The 21,473-nt window shown below is 49.1% G+C and overlaps 1 protein-coding gene across 1 annotated transcript in view; it reads left to right on the top strand.

Annotated features, from left to right (window-relative positions):
• The window catches only part of LOC146358384 (von Willebrand factor D and EGF domain-containing protein-like), a 431,792-nt gene that overhangs the window by 82,832 nt on the left and 327,487 nt on the right, over positions 1–21,473 (top strand). The window contains 2 exon segments of the mRNA XM_084809588.1: positions 330–395; positions 8,041–8,273. Of these exon segments, the coding sequence (XP_084665714.1) occupies positions 330–395; positions 8,041–8,273 (299 nt within the window).

Below are 21,473 nucleotides of genomic sequence, written 5' to 3'. Positions count from 1 at the left end.
TGTTGTTTCCACTGGATGTCATTTTAGATTGTAAGCTCCTCAGGGCAGGAAGTTTCCCTCTTGTAAAACACCATGCACACTGATGGCATCATTATTATCATGATAATATCATGATAAAAAAATCTTCTCATTGTTTTCAAAGCATATGCTTAAATTTCTTTCTTTCTTTCTTTCTTTCTTTCTTTCTTTCTTTCTTTCTTTCTGTATTTGGGTAAACATGAAAACTGTAAATATTACTCAGACTTTAAGTCCAGCTAAACACCAGCACGCTCTTCAACACTAGCTTTGCCACTTCATGGTGCCATGCTAACCTCATTTTATTTCTTTAGCTGTTGAAGAATCACAACTGAACAATGTTGGTCCTAGAGGAACTAAGCTAGAAGACATCTTTCAAGGTAATTAAAAATATTTGCAGCAAATGAAAGGTATATTTTATTTGTAGACAAAAGTCAGGATCCAACGGGCCATGCAAGGTGCTTGACATTTGCACTGGAGTTTTTATGGTCTCCTCTTACAGCAGCTCCTTTCATCTCCCCAAAAGCAATTACTGAGGATCAGGAGACCTTCCAGAGCAGCATATGTGGGATAGGCTACAGCTGGGAGAGAAAATTAGTAGACCCTTGTACTTCCCTCTCATGCATGGAAATGTTTCAATCCTGGCTATCAGTTTGCAAGTGTAAAGTACAAAATCAGAGGATTCCAGGTGGTTAGTTATTTATGCGGGATTATATCCAATGGAAGGCTCTTTTGATCAGCAGAAACTTCTGTCAGTGGAGTGGGCAGGATGATGATTCTTTTTTCTGATTCTCCTTAAACCCTGCAATCCCCTGCACCTCACCCACAATGCCTTGCTCTGAGGAAGGACATCTCAGAGTGAGGCATTGGGCCTGATGGCTGCTTGGGAGATCTACTCTGGCTGCTTTCCTGCTGTGGCATCTGTCACCCAATGCCTTACTCTGAGAAATACTTCCTCAGAGAAAGGCATCGGATCCATCTTTGCCACTGTGGGAAAGTGACCAGTGGGGCTTTCTGGAGTGGCCACTCAATGCTTTGCTCTGAGGAAGGACTTCTTGGAGTGAAAAATCAGGCCTATTAGTTGCTCCAGACATCTGTGTCAGCTACTTTTCTTATCACAGCAGGGGAGCAGTCAGTGGGACTCTCTGGAGTGCCCGCCAACGCCTCACTCTGAGGAGCTCTTCCTCAGACCAAGGCATTGGGTTTGGGAGGTGGTGGGAGTACTCCACCAGGAAAATGGAGCTGCTGGTGGTGGCAGGCAGCCCTCCTAGCAGTGGATGGAGGGGTATGCCCCTCCCAAATTGCCACCAAAGGTGATGGTCTGTGCCTCATGGGAGGGCTGGCCCTTGTGGAGGGATGGGAGAGAATTTTGTTTGGTTCATGTTTTGATCAGAACTTACCAAAATTTGCAAACTTCTCCATAAATGAAGCAGAAAGAACTTGAGATTTTAAAAAATGAATTTGTGAGAAAAAAAATCTGACAGATTCTTTTATCAAATTAATTCTTAAAAGTCTGGCTTTGAATCCTTTGTATTTTGCCATGAAACATATTTTGCCATGTTTCAATTAGGGCAGTCACCACTTTTTTCTGACAGGCTCCTCAGTTTTAACAGCTACATGGCAGGCAGGTATCACTTGATCCTCTCCATGACAGGAAAAGCTGTACCTATTGAATTTGGCTGGCAAAGCTGGTAAAGATGGATGAGAATTTTGTTTGAGTCATTGTTTGATAAGAACTTAACAAAATCCACAAATTTCTTCATCAACAGGATGAACAGAAGTTTAAAAGAAGTTTATACACTGCTCCTCTTCTGCCTCCCTCCTCTAGCTCTCATGTGCCTGGTAGCTCATCCACAGAGCCCTCCGCTCTTGCAGTGCTTCTATGTAACGCTAGATCAGTCTGCAGTAAGACCACACTCGTTAATTGTGGATGAGAAGGCTGGAAGACCACACATCCATTAATTGTGGATGAGAAGGCTGACCTGGCATGTATTACTGAGACTTGGGTGGGTGAGCTGGGTGGAGTTGATCTGACTCAGTTCTCCCCACCTGGGTATTCGGTACCGTACAGCACCAACATAGGTTGGAGGGCCGGGGGTGGGGGGAGTCACCGTAGTTCATAGAACCTCTACCTCTATCACCAGGAAACCACCTTGAAGCAGGCCTTGAGGGGCTGTACCTGGTGTTGGGCCATAGAGACAGACGGGTTGCTGCTGGTGTACCACCCACCCTGCTGTCAGCATCCTCCCTGACTGAGCTGGCTGAGGCAGTAACAAGTGTGTTATTGGAGAAACCCAGGATGGTGGTTCTGGGTGACTTCAACTTCCATGCTGAGGCTGTCTCCAGAGTTCCAGCTCAGGACTTCATGGCCTCCATGACAACCATGGGGCTGTCTCAGTATGCCATCAGCCCAACACCCCTGATCTGGTTTTTGCTCCAAGTTGTGAGATGGGTATTCTGAAGATTGTGCAGTTTGAAGTAACCCCTGTGTCATGGTCAGACCATTTCCTGGTGAGATTTGAATTTACGGCATTACTCTCCTCCCGCGGTGGTGGGGGACTTATTTGGATGGTCTGCTCCAGGAGACTGATGGAATCTTTCCAGTGGAGAGAGCTGGTGATCCAGCTGAGGCCCTAGCCTCACTGTGGAACAGTGAGATGTAGGGATGTACGAAACACTTACCTGGTTTCGTCCAGGGACATCCGAGGTGGGGGGGAGGCGCTCCATCCCTCCCCCCGAAATCCTTGATTGGGGGGAGACGATCCGTTCCTCCCCCCAGAATCCTGCTAGGCCGCGGAGCCACCAGCCGGGCCAACCCGCAGCGGGGCCTCCAGCCGCTCCCAAGCTGCTGCAGACGCAAATGGCGTCCTGAGTAGGGGATGCCATTTGCGTCTCTATGGTAGCCCGTGACAGGCTTCATAAATATTTACGTAGCCTATGACGGCTAAAGCGGGAATGCAAATGGCATCCCCTACACCATTTGCATTCCCGTTTTCTCCGTGATAGGCTACGTAAATATTTACGTAGCCCATCACAGGCTACCATAGGGACACAAATGGCGTCCCCTACTCAGGACGCCATTTGCATCTGCAGCAGCCCGGCAGCAACCGGAGCTGCCGCCGCCACTGCAGCCGCTGCCAGAGCGGCGGTTCGGTGGCGGTTCAGTGGCGGCAGCTGCGGCGGCCGGTCTTCCGACCGGCTGCCACCGCCGCTATTTCCAAGTAAAAGCAAAAACAAAACAAACAAATGTGATAGGCTATGTAAAGATTTACGTAGCCTATCACGGCTAGATTTTTAAAAAACACCATGATAGGCTATGTAAATCTTTACGTAGCCTATCACGGCTGACTTTGGGGGGGAAAAAAAAGCGCGTACGCAAATGGCGGCGCCCATGGGCGCCGCCATTTGCGTACGTGCTTTTTTTTTTTTCCAAAGTCAGCCGTGATAGGCTACGTAAAGATTTATGTAGCCTATCACGGCTGACTGCAGGGACGCAAACAGCAGCAGCTACGGCCGCCGCCATTTGCATCCTGGCAGGAGAGGAGGTTTCGTGGCCGGAGGGATGGGGTGCCTCCCCCCCAGCCAGAATTTCATCCGGAGGGACAGGGTGACTCCCCCCCAGCCAGAATTTCAGGGGGGGAGGGACGGGGCGCCTCCCCCCCCAGCCAGAATTTCTGGGGGAGGGATGGAGCGCCTCCCCCCCACCGTGAAGCAAGCTTCGGGATCAGGTAAGGGACTTTCGTCCATCCCTACCTAAGTGCCCTCTCCGACACTGTGGAGCCTGTTCTGCTCCCTGGTATACTGGGGAGCTGCGGTCAATGAAACAGGCTGGACGTCGGCTAGAGCACAGATGGCACAAGGCTTGAAGTGAAGTCAATTGAGCATGCTCTAGAGCACATAATCATGCCTACTATGTGGCAGTGAGGGCAGCAAAGAAGGCTTATTTTGCTGCCTCCATTGTGCCTTCAAGTAGCCATCCAGTGGAGCAGTATCCTTCTGGATCGACTCTGTGGGATGGGTATTGGAGGCACTGTGCTACAGTGGTTCCGGTCCTACCTACGGGCCTGATTTCAGAGAATAACATTGGGTGACTCTTCCTTGGCCCCTTGGCAGTTGAGCTATGGGGTGCCATGGGGCACCATCTTGTCCTCGATGTTGTTTAACATCTATATGAAGCCACTGGGAGTGGTCATCAGGGGATTTGGAGGTAAATGCCATCAGTGTGCTGATGACATGCAGCTCTACCTCCCTGTGACATCTGAATCAGGAGAGGCTGTGCAAGTCGTGAATCAGTGCCTTGACTCAGAAATGGGCTGGATGAGGACCAATACACTGAAGCTGAATCCTGGCAAAATAGAAGCCCTGTGGGTGAGTGGTTCCCAGGTCTGGGCGATTGCCTATTCTGGACAGGCTCCTTGCCTATTCTGGATGGGGTTGCACTCCCTTTGAAAGATCAGGTCCGTAGTCTGGGGGTAGTCCTGGATCCATCGCTGTCACTGGAGGCCCAAGTGGCCATGGTGGCTCAGAGTGCCTTTTACCAGCTTTGTCCGGTTCACCAGCTACGGCATCTCCTGGACAGGGATAGCTTGACCATGGTGGTACAGGCATTAGTAACTTGAAGACTGGATTACTGCAACGTGCTCTATGTGGGGCTGCCCTTGAGTCTGTCCCAGATGCTGGAGGTTGTCTGGAGCTAGGGATGTACGAATTGTGTACCTTCCGTGCTGCTTGACTTCCGCAGTTTGCAGCCAGTGGTCCGTACTGTCGTTCACAAGCCCCCGGAATTCTCTTCTTTTTTTTCTGCTCCAAAAATTATGAAGATAAATCCGTACCGAGAACCGTAATTCCGGTGCCCAGCCATCTCCGTGAGTCTGCATAACTTCAGTAAGAAAGGCTACTTTTTGGAGATATTTACGTATTTTTTTCCCTGCCCTGAGATGTGCAGTAATTACTTTCAGCCAAAACACTTCCTCCTCCTAGGGACTTCCCAAAAGAAGGCTGTCCTAGGTGTGCCTGAGCGATGCACTCTTTGTTTAAAGCAATGCTGTTTTAATTTTAAAGGAAGAAAAAACCTTTTAAAATGACCATGCTGGCCCTGGACGAGGTATTATTCTCCCTGCTAAGCTTTATATTTCCACATCCAGTGTTGTTGGTGACATTATGAGGCTAAAATGGAGAGGAGAACCAACTCTGTGCATGTCTACTCAGAAGTAAGTCTTACTGAGTTCAATGCAACTTACTCCTACACATGTCAGCACCCCACTTGCCCCCAGCTCAGCTTTGTATTTCCACATCCAGCTCATGAGCAAACCTCCTGTTAGTTATCTCCCGGGTGACTTTGGGCTGGACTCTAACCACTACATCATACTTCTGTTATATGAAACTCTTGAAGAAAAAGAGACAGTATAATGGAAAGTTCTTTCTGAAGCAGTCACACTTGTACAAATGCAGCATGAAGGGAAAGATCAGCAACCTTCTCTTTGTTTGAATAAAAAGCACACTCTGCACATGCTCAAGGAATGGACAAAATGAGGAATAAACATACCAGGGAATATGAAGAACTATATTCTTCCATTATGTGTGTGTGTGTGTGGGGGGGAATCTCCCTCAATCCAGCTGTTCCCTGGAACCCCCCCCCCCAATTCACCCAAGGGTCTTCTGAGATAACTAACAGGAGGTTTGATCATGAGCTGGATGTGGAAATACAAAGCTGAGCTGGGGGCAAGTGGGGTGCTGACATGTGTAGGAGTAAGTCGCACTGAACTCAGTAAGACTTACTTCTGAGTAGACATGCACAGAGTTGGTTCTCCTCTCCTCTCAGCTTTGTATTTCCACATCCAGCTCATGATCAAACCTCCTGTTAGTTATCTCAGAAGACCCTTGGGTGAATGGGTTTTTTTCCCAGGGAACAGTGGATTGAGGGAAATTCCCCCACACACACACATAATGGAAGACTATAGTTCTTCATATTCCCTGGTTCTTCAAATATTCTTCAAATTCCGTATTTTGTCCATTCCCTGAGCATGTGCAGAGTGTGCTTTTTATTCAAAAAGAGAGAAGGTTGCTGATCTTTCCCTTCATGCTGCATTTGTACAAGTGTGACTGCTTCAGAAAGAACTTTCCATTATACTGTCTCTTTTTCTTCATGAGTTTCATAACAGAAGTATGATGTAGTGGTTAGAGTCCAGCCCAAAGTCACCCAGTGAGATAACTAACAGGAGGTTTGCTCATGAGCTGGATGTGGAAATACAAAGCTGAGCTGGGGGCAAGTGGGGTGCTGACATGCGTAGGGGTAAGTTGCATTGAACTCAGTAAGACTTACTTCTGAGTAGACATGCACAGAGTTGGTTCTCCTCTCCATTTTAGCCTCATAATGTCACCAACAACACTGGATGTGGAAATAGAAAGCTTAGCAGGGAGCATAATACCTCGTGCAGGGCTCCAGACCGGCACGGTCATTTTAAAAGGTTTTTTCTTTCTTTAAAATAGCATTGCTTTAAACAAAGAGTGCATCACTCAGGCACACCTAGGGCAGCCTTGTTTTGGGAAGCCCCGAGGAGAAGGAAGTGTTTTGGCTGAAATAAACGAGATGGTGGATTTCAATGGGAAAAGAACACCCACAAACAAGGCAGTGAGCACAATTCATTAAAAAAAAAAAACTTACATATTTATAATCGGAATATACTACCTTGCATTTTTATTTACGAAAATTTCTGAACTCTGTGCGGATGATAAAAAAAAAAGCCGCATGACTGCTGGTTCCACAGGACCTCGTGGTGCCATTCCTCAGAGGATTCCGTGGCACGGACTGAAGGGAATTGGATCCCATTTCAGTCCATGGCGGAATTCTCTGACATCCCTATCTGGAGCTGCCCCTTTTCAGCATGTAACTCCTTTGCTGAGGGAACTGCACTGGTTGCCTATTTGCTACCAGACCAGGTTTAAGGTATTAGTACTAGTGTACAAAGCCCTAAACAACTTGGGACCAGGATAGCTGAGAGAGCGCCTTCTTCTTTACCAACTTGCCCAGACATTGAGGTCATCAGAGGGCATGTTCCTGGTCGTTCCACATGGACCATGGCCCGGTTGGAGTCCACCAGGAAAAGAGCTTTCATTGTGGAGGCCCCTTCCTGTGGAATTCCCTACCTTTAAAGGTCAGGCAGGCACGAACACTGTGTTCCTTCCAGTGCCTCTTGAAGGCATTGTTATTTTGAGAGGCCTTCCTTGCATGACCAGCCGTGGTTGATTAAATTCCACCTTATTGGGATTTGTCTTTTTAAAAAATGTTTTAACTCTTTTAACCTTGTGTTTTATTCTTTTACCTTGTTGTTCACCACTCCAAATTCTTCTGATGTGGAGCGGTATATAAATATTGTAAATGAATGAATGAATGAATGAAGGTAGAACAAAGAGAGTCTGACAGATTCGTCCATGCCCACCCAGTCTGTAACCCACTCTGCCTGAAACACCACTTTCCATATTCTACAGCTGTAACATTGTATTTACTGTAGCACATGATTTGTATGCTATGATTCAGGACACATTGACACACCTGAAATTCTGATTCATTGCTTTGGGTGGGAGGTAATTTACCTCTTCAGTGAAGTCATATACATCAAGATGGTGATTCAAAGTGACAAGGAAACATACTATGTCACATTGTGCCATTCATCCCCCTCCCCCCACCCCTATTTTGGCACTGAGAGATTCTTCAACAAGTGAGTTAATAACACACCCTCTTTTTCTTGCCAACACTTGAAGGCTCTTTGGTTACCATTCTACGTTTCCTTTTTGCCTTGAGTTAGTCAGTTCACTTACAACTTACAACCTTCCAACATTATCTTTCTGCATTTATCCAACATATAGGGCATTAAAGAGATGTGTAGCAGCCCTACAACGGTTCATTCCTGAAACTATAGACTCTATAAGCCTTTATATTCTCTAGCACTACTTCAATTATATATTTTACTTGGCGGAACTATTATCCAACACAAGCTCATCATACAACAATCTATTTCCACACAGGACAATTCCAGATCCCAGCTTTGCAGCCAGTTGTCACTCCTGAGCTTTTGGGAGCCCATGTCTACCTCAAATGCACTTTCAGCAGTCCATCTTCAGATCAGTCTATGGGCTACGTGGTGGTCTGGTCACGCCTTTCCCCATCGAGCATGGAAGAGCAGGTTCATCATGAGACAACTTTGCAGACATTCTCCTATGTGGAGATGGATGGAGTTAATTTCAGATTGGGAGATACGGTAATGCTTTCCTGAACTCAGAAAACAAGGTCAAGCATTTAGAGAAATTGAGAATCCCTCTAGCTTTATTTTTTGTTTGGCTCTTATTAAATCTGCTCTCTTGAGTCTGAATTTGGCCTGAATGTAAAAGACAGTGCCCAGGCAGGAGCACATTTTAATGTAGTGTTATTAAATACTATTTATCATGTTTAGAATCCCCAACATTCCAATATATTACATGCAGTTCATGTATGGGCTCTAATTTATTTACCATAAAATTCTTTTTGTTATATATCATAGCACTGCTTCTTTTAAAGTAGCTAAACATTCATTTATCTGATTAATAATAACTATGCATTGTCGTAGCACAGTTGTAGTGGGGAACTAGATAGGTCAGTCTGTTCCAAAGATTTATATCACAACTCTTAGTGTTTACTCAGAAATAAATCCTGTTGAGATCAGTGGGGCTTCTTTCCAAATAAGTGGATAAAGGATTGTAGCCTTAAGGAGCCAACTGGATCCAGAATTTGATTCTACCACCAATGGGTGTTTTCCATTGACTTTCATGGATGCTTTGTCAATTGTATAAAGAACTGACAGTTTAGTGGGGGCTTATTTGTACAAACCAAAGCAAGTGACCAAACTGGATCCTTGATATATACGACATGGAGTTTCTCTTCTTACCGATGTCATAGCTGGGTTTCTCTCATTTCCCATGACAAGCAGTTACAAAAAATTTAGAGGTTGGAGTATACCCAACAATGTGACCCAATCCACCTTCAAGCCAATAAACAGATCAGTGCAAAAGAGTAGGAAGGCTTTTTGAGGGTTGTTACCTTGGGTAAACAACCTCTAAGGAAAGGAAACACAACAAAACCTATGGGTGGTGGTGGGGTTGGTTGTTGTTGTTTTTTATGCTTGAGAGATTCCTCTTGTGAATTGGTCCAGTGTCAGAACTAGATCAAATGAAAGCTACACAATAATTCAGGGTCAAATTAGATGTGGCAGCAAGAGGTAACTTCAAAGGCAAAGGCAATATCAGCTTCTGGGGGGATTTTTGGTGGGAAAACACAAAACAGCATGGGGAAAAGGGCCAAAACTCTTTCCCTCTGCAGTCCCAATCCAGACCTTCTTCCCATGACTGCTATATTAAAAAGGGGAGAAACATGAGAGAGATGGTGATGTGTATAATGTCACATCTGGTTTACTCCTCATTTTCTGCCTGAAAGACTAAACATATCCACAGATTTCACAATTGGTCTACCATCCTATTTCCAGTTTTCCCCTTTTGGGGAAAGGCTAAGGGCTTGGATGCTTGTCTTAACTCTGACAGCCTCCCATTCAAACCCACAGAAACATGTCAAAGGCTCTCCAACTGGTTTTCCCCTCAAAGTGGAGTAGCAGTGAAAATATAAACTTGTCATAATGCCATACTGAATAATAGTGGCTTGACAATTGCTTATCATAAAAATACAGATAAACCCAACATATGCTGACACCATGCACCCACATTTCCTGCGTAATTACTTAACAAATCAGGAAGCCCCCAGTTTGAATATTGTCTCTGTTATGTTAGGCAAGCTATTCTCTCTCTATCATTCTCAGCACACACAGCCTTCCTGAGATAGTGAGATAATAATACTGACCTGTCTTACAGCCTTGATATGAGGCTCCCAAAATACTGTATGTAAAGTGCTTTGAACACTCTAAATCATCAAACACAAACACACACACACACAGTATCTGTATCTTCTTGTGCCTTTTGGCACCATCCACATTGAAGTGTGGTTGATGCAACTTCAAGTGTAATGGGAGAGATCCCATTTGACCATCTTAAGTTGCAAACTGATCATTACATCCATGCGGTTCTATGCATTTGCTTTAGCTGATGGTGGTGCAGACTGAGGCATCTTGTAACTAGTGACAGGGTCAGACCATTCTGTCCTTTAAGAGTGCAACCCCCAGATACCTGTATTCATCCTTCTACCAATGTACCTCTCTAAAACCTGCACAGCTGTGAATCGAGAGGGGAGAAAAAAGTGAAAACTCTGCTTCCAAGTGACAGATATCCATCTACACTACTTCCCCATGCAGTTCAAACTCCCTCGATAATATCATTCACACACAATATCAATTATCTGTCAAGATGTTGTTCACACTCACAGCTTTAATGGAGTCATTGAGTTTTACTGGCCCAATGGAGTTTGAACTTTTATTAGCATCTCTTTAGATTAAATAGCCAAGGCCATTTCCTCATAATGTTTATAAGAACATTTCCCCATACATTAGGTTCCAATTATGCCATTCGGGAAACTATGTCGGCAACAAAACGTTAGTGAAACTACTGCAGCTTTAATAAATAAATCTAGAATGTGCTGCTTTCCCCACGTAAACACTTAACATAGCCCATTCCATCTGATTTGAAACCGTAGCAGTCCCAAGCCCTATTTAGATTATGTTGACAGAGGTCATTCCATACCTGGAGGTACAGCCATCTGTAAATTTCAGCAGGCACAGTGTGCGCAATGGGTAATGCTAAGAAAGCAGGATGTGCCAGAGAAACTGGCCAGGTTTTGCTCTGCCCAGCAATTTGAACGTTCATGCAGTGAGATAGCATACATTTTTTAAAAGGCTTATGCAAAATTGTGTCTTCGTTTTTAGTTTGCCAGTGGCAGTGGCCATCTTGCTGATAGGTTACACTATTTACAAATGCAGTGGCAAAAAAATAAAAATTAGCTCAGTGTACAAGCTTATAAATTGATTTATCTCTGCATTTAGATAAGAAAGTTGCTTAGCTTCCACTATTAAGTCAAAAGGAGAGATGTTTTCACTTTTAATTATAGCCTTTGACAACAGAACATTAACTCTACATACATAAGAACAATTGCTATTAGGAAGGTTTCTGATGATTTGGAAGGAATTTTCACATCAAGACTCCATAAGCAGGGATTTACATTGGTTGAGCATTTATTATGAATAAAAACACAATACCCTATCTGAATTAAGCATAATCTCCATAGGGCTGTACGAAAGGCACTTACCATTTGCGGATTATGTTTATGGTTGGGGGGGAGGCATTCCGTCCCTCCCCCTGGAATCCTCGCCGGGGGGGAGGCGCTCCGTTCCTTCCCCCCCAGAATCCTGGCCAGCCGGCTGTGCTCTGCAGGGATTCTGTGGAGCCGCCGGCTGGCTCCGTCAGCAGCCGGACATCCAGCCACTGGCTAACAGGGATGCAAATGGTGGTGGCTGTAGCCGCCGCCGTTTGCATCCCTGCAGTCAGCCGTGATAGGCTATGTAAATGTTTACATAGCCTATCGTGGCTGACTTAAAAAACAAAACAAAAACGCACGTACGCAAATGGCGGCGGCCACGGCTGCCATTTGCGTTCCTTATTTTGGCACGTCTTAGTCTACGTAAACATTTATGTAGACTAAGACGGTGAAAATAAGGGGAACGCAAATAGCGTAGCGGACGCTATTTGCGTTCCCCCTTATTTTCACCGTCTTAGTCTACGTAAATGTTTACATAGACTAAGACATGCCAAAATAAGGAACGCAAATGGCGGTGGCCATGGCGCCGCCATTTGCATACGCACGTGTTTTTTTTGTTTTTTTGCTTTCTAAGTCAGACATGATAGGCTACGTAAACATTTACGTAGCCTATCATGGTTTTTTTTTTAAACCTAGCCATGATAGGCTACGTAAATCTTTATGTAGCCTATCACGTTTTTTTTGTTTTTTTGTTTGTTTTTAAACTGGAAATGGCGGCGGCGGCAGCTGGTCGGAAGACCAGCCGCCGGAGCCACCACCGCCACCTCCGCCAGGAAGATTTGCCCAAGGTAAGTCTCGTCCGGGGGGGCGGGGGGGGCAGGCCATTCTGCCACCGATTTCATCCGAGATCTGTGGCGGAATTTTCATACATCCCTAAATCTCCATTACAAATGACTTTGACTTTGCTGTAATCTTTGTGGTTAACTTGGAGGAAGAATTCATTGTGCTGAAAATGCCAAAAATGCAGGGCATTTTATGGCCTTTTAGGCAAGAAGTAACACACTGCATGGGGTAAGGACATAAGAAGAGCAGTGAAGTGTTTCGGAGAAACTGTAAAACTCTCTCATTCTGATTTTTAAAGTTTGCTTCACATCACAGGGAACACAAACCAATTTAAATGGGCATAAGCTTCACCTGAAACAACAGGATTTACATATCAAAGCTGTTATTCAGTAAGACAGCCCTTTTTGCCCCTTGCTAGCTATGCAAGAGCCCTGCATTGTACATCTGTGGAGCTCCTTCTGCTGTAGCTATGCATGCTCAAGTTCCTGGATCTCACTACTGTGGTTAGGCTGAAGAAGCCAGCCCCTTTGATATATTGCCAAATGTTTTAAAAATGCTGAGGGTTAAGTAGGATTTTATTTTCTTGAGAAGCTTTAGGGGGGGAAATACCAACCATATAGTCAGTCAATGTTGTCTTCACACAGGCTGCAGGGTACTTTTCTCTCTCTTTTTTCCCTCTCCCTTGAAATAGTAAAATGATAAAAGGAGGGAAAAGTCTGATTGCTGAGCTACATAACAGGAGCCAATATTCAGCTGAAGGCAAGAAACTCATGCGGGAAACTATCTTAATGATTAGACAAACTGTCAGGACTGTAGATCAGTGACCAATATCCATTTGCGAGAGGAGGTGGACGCAGACAATAAGCTTGGGTTGAAAATTGGGCCACATTTATTGAAATACCTGCAAAGGGGTAACTAGGATGGGCATCTAACTGTGTCAGCGGCTAGCTGGGACTTCTTGGGCGAAAACACACCCAGCCTGAGAGGTGGCGGCGATCTCACCATCCCTCCAGACTGCCCCTTATGGGGGAGGTAAACCTTCCGGTGTCACCCCCGACCCGGTGCCGCACAACACCTGGGTGAGTGAGTAGGGTTGGTCTCCCAGGCAACCCTTATCCCCCCACCGAGCCGCACAACCCGTTCGGGGGGCCTCAGGCGTCACTGTCTCCATAAGGTGTCTCTGCATGCACACCATCCCTACTCCCTTTCATGTTTTGCCCATCCTAGCCACCAACTGGAATGTGACCAATGATATAGACCGAATTCCCTTACAGGACACACTCAACCTGCATAACAGTGTGACATAGGTAGGGATGTACGAAAGTCACTTACCTAGGGATGGGGGAGAATTTCTCCCCGAAACTTCGGTGGGCCGAGTGCCAACGTATTCGGCCCCCCGAAGTAGTTTTGGGGAGAAATTCTCTGCCCCCCCCGCCCCCCGCTCCTCCCGGGATGGGACTTACCTTTCCCGAATGTCGCTCCCGGTGGCGGGTCGCAGTGGCGGTTCGGCAGGGCTTCGACAGGGGCAGGGGCGGCAGCCGGTCTTTTGACCGGCTGCCGCCGCCGCCATTCCAAGAAAAGTAAAAAAAAAAAAAACGCCCCCGTGATAGGCTACGTGACGATTAACGTAGCCTATCATGGCTAGATTTGCAAAGTCAGCTGTGATAGGCTACGTAAATCGTCACGTAGCCTATCACGGGTGACTTAAAAAAAAAAAAAGCGCGTACAGCTAATGGCGGCCCCCATAGGGAGCCGCCATTCACGTTCCTTATTTGGTCGCTGTAGTCTACGTAAAGATTACGTAGACTACGGAGAAAATAAGGGCAACGCTATTTGCGTTGCCCTTATATTCGCCGTAGTCTACGTAAAGATTTACGTACACTACAGCGACCAAATAAGGAACGCGAATGGCAGCTCCCTATGGGGGCCGCCATTTGCATATGCGCTTTTTTTTTTTTAAGTCACCCGTGATAGGCTACATGACGATTAACGTAGCCTATCATGGCTGACTTTGCAGATCTAGCCGTGATAGGCTACGTAAATAGTCACGTAGCCTATCACGGGGGCGTGTTTTTTTTTACTTTTTATTTCGCGGCCGGGCGAGGCGAGGCGCCTCCTCCCCAGCCTCAATTTCAGCCGGGTGAGGCGGGAAGCCTCCCCCCCCGGCCTGAACTTCGGGGGGAGCAGCGAAGCGCCTCCCCCCCACTGCGAAGCAAGCTGCGAGACCAGGTAAGTGACTTTCGTGCACCCCTACACTTACCTGGTCCCGCAGCTTGCTTCGCGGTGGGGGGGAGGCCCTTCGGTTCTCCCCCCAAAGTTCAGGCTGGGGGGGGGAGGCGCTCCGCCTCGCCCGGCCGAAATTCAGGCCGGGGAGAAGCACCCCATATCCCTAGCTGTGAAATAAAAAAGTGAATGTAAAAAAAACAACACACACACGTAGGCTACGTAACGATTTACGTAGCCTATCACGGCTAGATTTCCAAAGTCAGCCATGATAGGCTACGTAAATCGTTATGTAGCCTATCACGGGTGACTTTGGAAAAAAAAAAAGTGCATATGCAAATGGCGGCGCCCATGGGTGCCGCCATTTGCATTCCTTATTTGGGCCCGGGTAGTCTACGTAAAGATTTATGTAGACTACGGCAAAAATAAGGGCAACGCAAATAGCCCTAGACTACCCCTGCCCAAGACTACCCCTGTCCAAATAAGGAATGCAAATGGCGGCGCCCATGGGCGCCGCCATTTGCATATGCGCTTTTTTTTTTCTTTTTTCAAAGTCACCCGTGATAGGCTACGTAACGATTTACGTAGCCTATCACACCTGACTTTGGAAATCTAGCTGTGATAGGCTACATAAATCGTTACGTAGCCTATCACGTGTGTGTGTTGTTGTTTTTTTACATTCACTTTGTAATGGTGGCGGCGGCAGCCGGTCGGAAGACCGGCCACCGCCCCCGCCCCTGCCGAAATGCTGCCGAACCGCCGCCGGGACCTGCCGCTGAGAGGGACATTCGAGGGAGGTAAGTCCCATCCCAGGGAGGGGGCAGGGGGGGCGGAGAATTTCACCGCCAATTTCGGGGGGCCGAATGCATTGGCATTTGGCCTCCCCCATCCCTAGATGGAGGTGAAAAAGACTCACAGTAAGTAGGCCAATCGAACTGTGAACCAAAAAATTCCTACTTGGCTCCCAAAGGGGCAACCGGCAAGGAACCCACACTGCTTAGGGGAGGGTGGGAGGAAGCTGCGTCGAGCCAGAGAGCTGAGATTGGGAGGGGGGCTGAGTTTAAGAAAACCCAGCCTGCCCCTCCTTGTCTGGTGGTGCCACTGCGGTGCACCAATCAGAGGCCCCTACGACTTGTCAACCCACCCTCCTGCAGTGCCCCCCCCCTTTTAGCCAGACAAGCTGGCACCGGGTTAGGGCATTTGTGAGTGGAGATGGGTTAAAGAAGATGCAGACAACAAGCTTGGGTTGAAAATTGGGCCACGTTTATTGAAATACCTGCAAAGGGGTAACTAGGATGGGCATCTAACTGTGTCAGCGGCTAGCTGGCACTTCTTGGGCGAAAACATTCCCAGCCTGAGGGATGGTGGTGATCTCGCCATCCCTCCGGACTGCCCCTTCTGGGGGAGGTGGACCTTCCAGTGTCACCCCCTCCCAGTGCCGCACAACACCTGGGTGAGTGAGTAGGGTTGGTCTCCCAGGCAACCCTTATCCCCCCGCTGAGCCGCATAACCCATTCGGGGGGCCTCAGGCATCACCTGTCACCATAAGGTGCCTCTGCATGCACACCATCCCTACTCCCTTTCATGTTTTGCCTGTCCTAGCCACCACAGGGGTCACAAGTCTATTGCTTGTGAAACTCCCCCCACCTGTGCAGAAGAACTTCCCGCAGGCCCCTTTGCAGATCGGCCAAAAATATGTCGTTGCCTATGTCCAACAGGTGGACACCGTCCTGCCTGTAAAGCTCCCTCCTTGTCCACAGAATTCCCTGGTGGGTGATGCACCTGTCTCCATGTTCTGACAGCCCACGTTCCAGTTCTCTGTTCACCTTTCGCCGGGCCCGTTCCATGGCAGCATTACTCTGCGCCCTCCATGTGATTCTCGGGAGCATTGAGGACCACAGTATGGTCACCCCCGGCCAGTGATGTCGGATCGTCTGCAAATCAACCAACGCCTGCTCGACCAAGCCTTTTCCAGGCTTGCAGCCCAGGTCGTTCCCTCCCAGGTGCAATACCAGGACCTGTGGAGGGAAACTGACCAAACCGCAATGAAACAGGGTGGGAAGGAGTGAGTCCCATCGCATACCCCGTCAGCCAAGCCATTGTATGTTGGGGAAACGGCAGCCAGGATCCAAAGGCCAACGTAGAAGCTCTGCGAGCAGCCCAAAAAACCATACTGTGCCCACAAATGAGCACCCATACCAGCGTAGGTCGAATCCCATCTAAAGAATAAAACATTGGGGAAGGCGAAGAGAAGCATCATAAAGCATCAGGCAACTTGCGAATGTAAGACCGGAAGGCCCTGGAGCGCCATCTCCCTACAGCCCTCACTTGTTTGGATGAAAAACCTATGGCAGCTGCCGTAGAGGCCGCCCCAATGTGGAAAAAGTGGGTCCCAAAATGATTATGCCCCAAACCTAGTGTGGAGAAGGCTGACTTAGTGACTGCCCAGAATTGGAACTTTGTCAATGGTGAACCATCATTATGGCAGAATAGGGGACCCTCACTCACCCCGCGGTGTCCCAGGAAAACTTGCACAGCCCTGACAGGGCATAACTCCTCAGCCTGGGCCCGGCTAAGGGTCACCAATGCTCCCTTGCCAGACTGGTCGGTTTTTGACCATCGAATACGGAGGTGGATCCGGTAGGGATAGACCTGGACATCGGAGTACCTTAAGGCCCTCCCGGTGGAGTCAGATTTGGAAGCCCAGACCAGTTCCGAAATCCTAAGGGCCCCAAAGAAGGCTGTTAAAGCTGCATGAAAGAGTGAGGCTTCATATGAAGAAGAGCAAATGGAGGGCCACAATCCCCAGAGCCCTAGAAGGATAACTGGAGACAAAGGGTGCCTGGAATCTGGCGGGGCAGGAGACATCTGAGCCCAGCCTTGAACAGCCTTCCTAACTCGGAAATCTGAGGTGGAATCCTCCACCCCTCGCACCTTGGCCCAGAAGGCCAAAGAGGCGAGCTACCCTGTAATGGTCCTAGCGGAAGCCCCTTGTTATGCAGAGGCTCGCAGAATTGTAACACATGGTCCACAGGTAAGGGCCACGAGTCCTGCAGCTGAAGTCCACTCCTGTAGGCGGCTCTAGTGCTGGGGGCTATAGAGTTCAGGATAGCGTGTTCGACTTGAGAACACCAATCTCCCACAATTCGGCTGGCATGGGGTCTGGTAGCGGACGCGCCCATGGAGCCAACGCACAGAACCTGTTGATCTGGTTTTGTGACAAAGCATCGGCAACAGGGTTTCCCAGACCCGGCACATGGCGGGCACGGAACCAGGTGTTGTAGCGTTGGCATTGGAGGATAAATGCTCTAACTAAAACCATGACCCTCTGGTTTCTGGAGGATAATGTATTAAAGACGTGCACAATGGCCATGTTGTCGCACCAAAAAGGGGGCGACGGAATTGGCCATCAGGTCCACCCAAATGTGCACAGCCACGTAAATGGGGAAGAATTCCAGGAAGGTGAGGTCCTGACAAATAGCGGCAGTGGCCCAGCTTTCTGGCCACTGGCCCAGGCACCACCGCTCTTGCCATATTAGACCAAAACTGAAGGTGCTGGCAGCGTCAGAATGAATCTGCAGGTCAGCTCGGAGAAGCAACTCGCGTCTCCAGAAGGAGATGCCATTAAAATCCCTCAGGAATTTAAGCCATACCTGCAGGTCCATGCGAATGGTGGAGGTGACTCTGGTGCGATGATGCGGAAGTTGAAGATCCTGCATTGCCCAGCAGATAGGGGTGGACGAAAGTCACTTACCTGTCGTCGAAGCTTGTTCGCGGTGGGGGGGAGGCGCTTCGCTGCTCCCCCCGCGAAGTTCAGGCTGGGGGGGAGGCTTCCCGCCTCGCCCCGGCCGAAATTCAGGCCGGGGGGAGGCTTCCTGCCTCGCCCCGGCCGAAATTCAGGCCGGGGGGAGGCTTCCTGCCTCGCCCCGGCCGAAATTCAGGCCGGGGAGGAGGCTTCCCGCCTCGCCCGGCCGCGAACTCGAAAGTTTTTTTTTTAAAAAAAACCCGCCCCCGTGATAGGCTACGTGATGATTAACGTAGCCTATCACGGCTAGATCTGCAAAGTCAGACGTGATAGGCTACGTTAATCGTCACGTACCCAATCACGGGTGACTTAAAAAAAAAAAAAAGTGCATACGCTAATGGCGGCCCCCATAGGGAGCCACCATTCGCGTTCCTTATTTGGTTGCCATAGTCTACGTAAATCTTTACGTAGACTACAGCGACCAAATAAGGAATGCGAATGGCGGCTCCCTATGGGGGCCACCATTATCCGTACGCGCTTTTTTTTTTTTAAGTCACCCATGATAGGCTACGTGACGATTAACGTAGCCTATCACAGCTGACTTTGCAAATCTAGCCATGATAGGCTACGTTAATCGTCACGTAGCCTATCACGGGGGCGTTTTTGGTTTTTTTTCTTTTCTTGGAATGGCGGCGGCGGCAGCCGGTCGAAAGACCGGCTGCCTCTCCCGCCCCGCACGAACACCTGCCGAACCGCTGGCCGGACCCACCGCTGGGAGGGACATTCGGCAAAGGTAAGTCCCGTCCCGGGGGGGGGTGCGGGGGGGTTCGGAGGATTTCTCCCCGAAACTTGTTCAGGGGGCCTGAACATGTTGGCGCTCGGCCCCCCGAAGTTTCGGGGAGAAATTCTCCACCATCCCTACCAGCAGAGCCATCGCAGGAAGGCGTGGCCGGGGGCCACCACCCTACAAGCAAAGTTCAAATGCCCCACGACTTCTTGGAGGACTCTAAGGGAGACTTTACAAAGGTGCAGGATGGTCTGGAGCTTCTCCCTAAGGACCAGCAGTTTATCGTGAGGGAGAAGAGAACACTGTGTGAGGGTATCGAGCTCGATCCCTAAGAATGTCAAAGTAACAGCTGGGCCCTTTGTCTTCTCGTGTGCCAAAGGGACACCCAAGTCCGAGGAAAGGGATACAAATGCCCTGATTAAGCCAGAGCATTGACTGCCGCCCCCAGGTCCAGCAAACAAGAAGTCATCCAAATAATGGACCACATTGCCGGAGCCCATCCTATCCCTTACGGCCCATTCCAGAAAGGTACTGAACATTTCAAACAAGGCGCAAGAGATGGAGCATCCCATGGGAAGGGCGAGGTTGATGTAAAATTTGTCCTAGAAGGAGAATCCCAACAAATCGAAGTCCAGGGGATTAATTGGCAAAATGCGAAAAGCGGATTTGATATCACACTTGCCCATCAATGCCCCGCGACCAAGGGCTCTTATCATGGCTACCGCAGTATCAAAGGAACTATAACGCACAGAACATAGGGAATCTGGGATCTCATTGTTGACAGACCGGCCTTTGGGGAGGAGAGATCGTGAATTAACCTGAACTCACCGGGCAATTTCTTGGGGACAATTCCCAAAGGGTAAATCCGAAGGTTGGGTAGTGGGGATGTAGAAAAGGGGCCGATGACTCGACCCGAAAGAACTTCCTTGTTGATTTTATCTTGAACCAAGTGCCACATGCTAAGAACAGACTGGTGGTTACCAGTCATACATGGCCTGCGCGGACCCATGAAGGGGATCCTAAAACCCAGTGTGATGCCACGTTCCAAGTAGATTGCGGGCCCTCCGGTTTGGGTAACACCCTAAAAGTTGAAGGAGTGTGAGGATCTTAACTGGGCTGGGGCCCTGTTTTCTGCCGCCATGGCCATCCCTTGGGGGGCCTCTCCAACCTCTGGCCCATGGGCATGAGGAGCAGGAGTGCTGACCACCGCAAAGGGGGTATTCATGCCGGAAACGGAATGGGTTTCGGGAGCAGGAACCTTTGGAGCTGAACTCCCAGCACAGCCAGCGGTGTTGAACCCCTGGACCCGCAATAGGCCTGGAGGCCATTGTGGGCGACAGCTTGGCAAGAATGTGGCCGCTGTTGGATCTGGGGCCGAAGCCCGGCCTGGAAGGGGTCATGAATTGGAGCCAAAGGTCCTGGTCCTTCAGATCCCAGCGCATGGAAGGGTCAATGGCGGCCCTCCGGCGGAAGGCCTCATCATAGGCCAGCCAAGCGCTCCCTTCATATTCCATGTAAGCCCTGTATATTATGTTGAGATACTTGGTGAGGACTCAAGCCCTCTCGGGAAATCTCTGTTAGAGGATGCCAGCGTAAATTAAGAAGCCCGGCAGCCAGTTTGCCCAGGTGCATGGCACCTTACAACCTTTACTCCCATTAGGTTCCCTCTCATGGTTCTTATCCTTGTCATTGGGCTTGGGCTCCCAAGAGAGCAGGGAGAAGACATCTGCAAATTCTCCCTGCAAAATCTTTTCCCTGGTGGCAATGGTCAAGTGGAAGCCAATAGGGGAGGAAGTAGCACCCGTGGGCATGGAACCTCATCCCAGGTTAGCACACGGATCAGCCAAGGTCATCTGTGGTGCTGGTAGGGGGGGTGGTAGGGGAGACAGGGGGTCCTGAACCAAACCAGCGGGACCCTGCCAAACGCTGGCACAAGCGGCGTTAAGCAGCTGAGGCTGGAGTGGTGGCGAGGCTGACAGGAAGGCGTCTCCTGCCGGTGTCAATAACGGGGAGTGAGGTGCCAGGCCCCAATGAAATGGGGGGGCTGGCAACGTGGGCAGTTGAACTGGGAGTTGAGACCAGGGCGATGGGCTGAGGAGTACCGACAGCGGGGGCTGGAGTGACTGGAGGAAGCGGGAGAAGGGGGACTGGGCAGCCCTGAGGGGTAAACCAAGGTATCCAACCCCAGGGGTTGACATGCCCCATGCCTGGCCAGGCGAATTGAGGTTCCAAAGCAGTCTCACCTGAACCTAGTGTGGCCGTGCTCTGATCCCCGACCGGAAAAACGGATGTTATTGCTTGTGCATTCAGAGAAGAGGAGACTGCAGAAGGGAGGAGCTCCACCGGGGGCAGTGAGCTATCCAGAAGAGCCAAGGAAGAGGAGGTGGAGGCTTCAACAGTATCCAGACGAGCTGAAATAGAAAGTAGTAGCGAGCGTTGGGTCTGCTGTCGCGTTCATTTGGGCTGGACCGCCAAGGGTTTCTTAGGCCTGGCCGGGGGAGGGATCCCCGAGGAATGCTCAGCTGCTTCCAGACGAGCAAGAATTGATGCCAGTACCAGGTCTGCTTCCTCATCAGACTGGGAATCGGGCCTTGGCAGCAGACTCTTGGGGAGGGGAGGGGGCCCCACCCTTC

This window comes from Heloderma suspectum, chromosome 1 (genome assembly GCF_057233095.1).
Source record: "Heloderma suspectum isolate Gila_16-S chromosome 1, 16-S_ref, whole genome shotgun sequence".
Lineage (NCBI taxonomy): Eukaryota > Metazoa > Chordata > Lepidosauria > Squamata > Helodermatidae > Heloderma > Heloderma suspectum.
The sequence above is the reverse complement of the archived record's forward strand: the minus strand, read 5'-3'. Positions and strand labels throughout refer to the sequence as shown.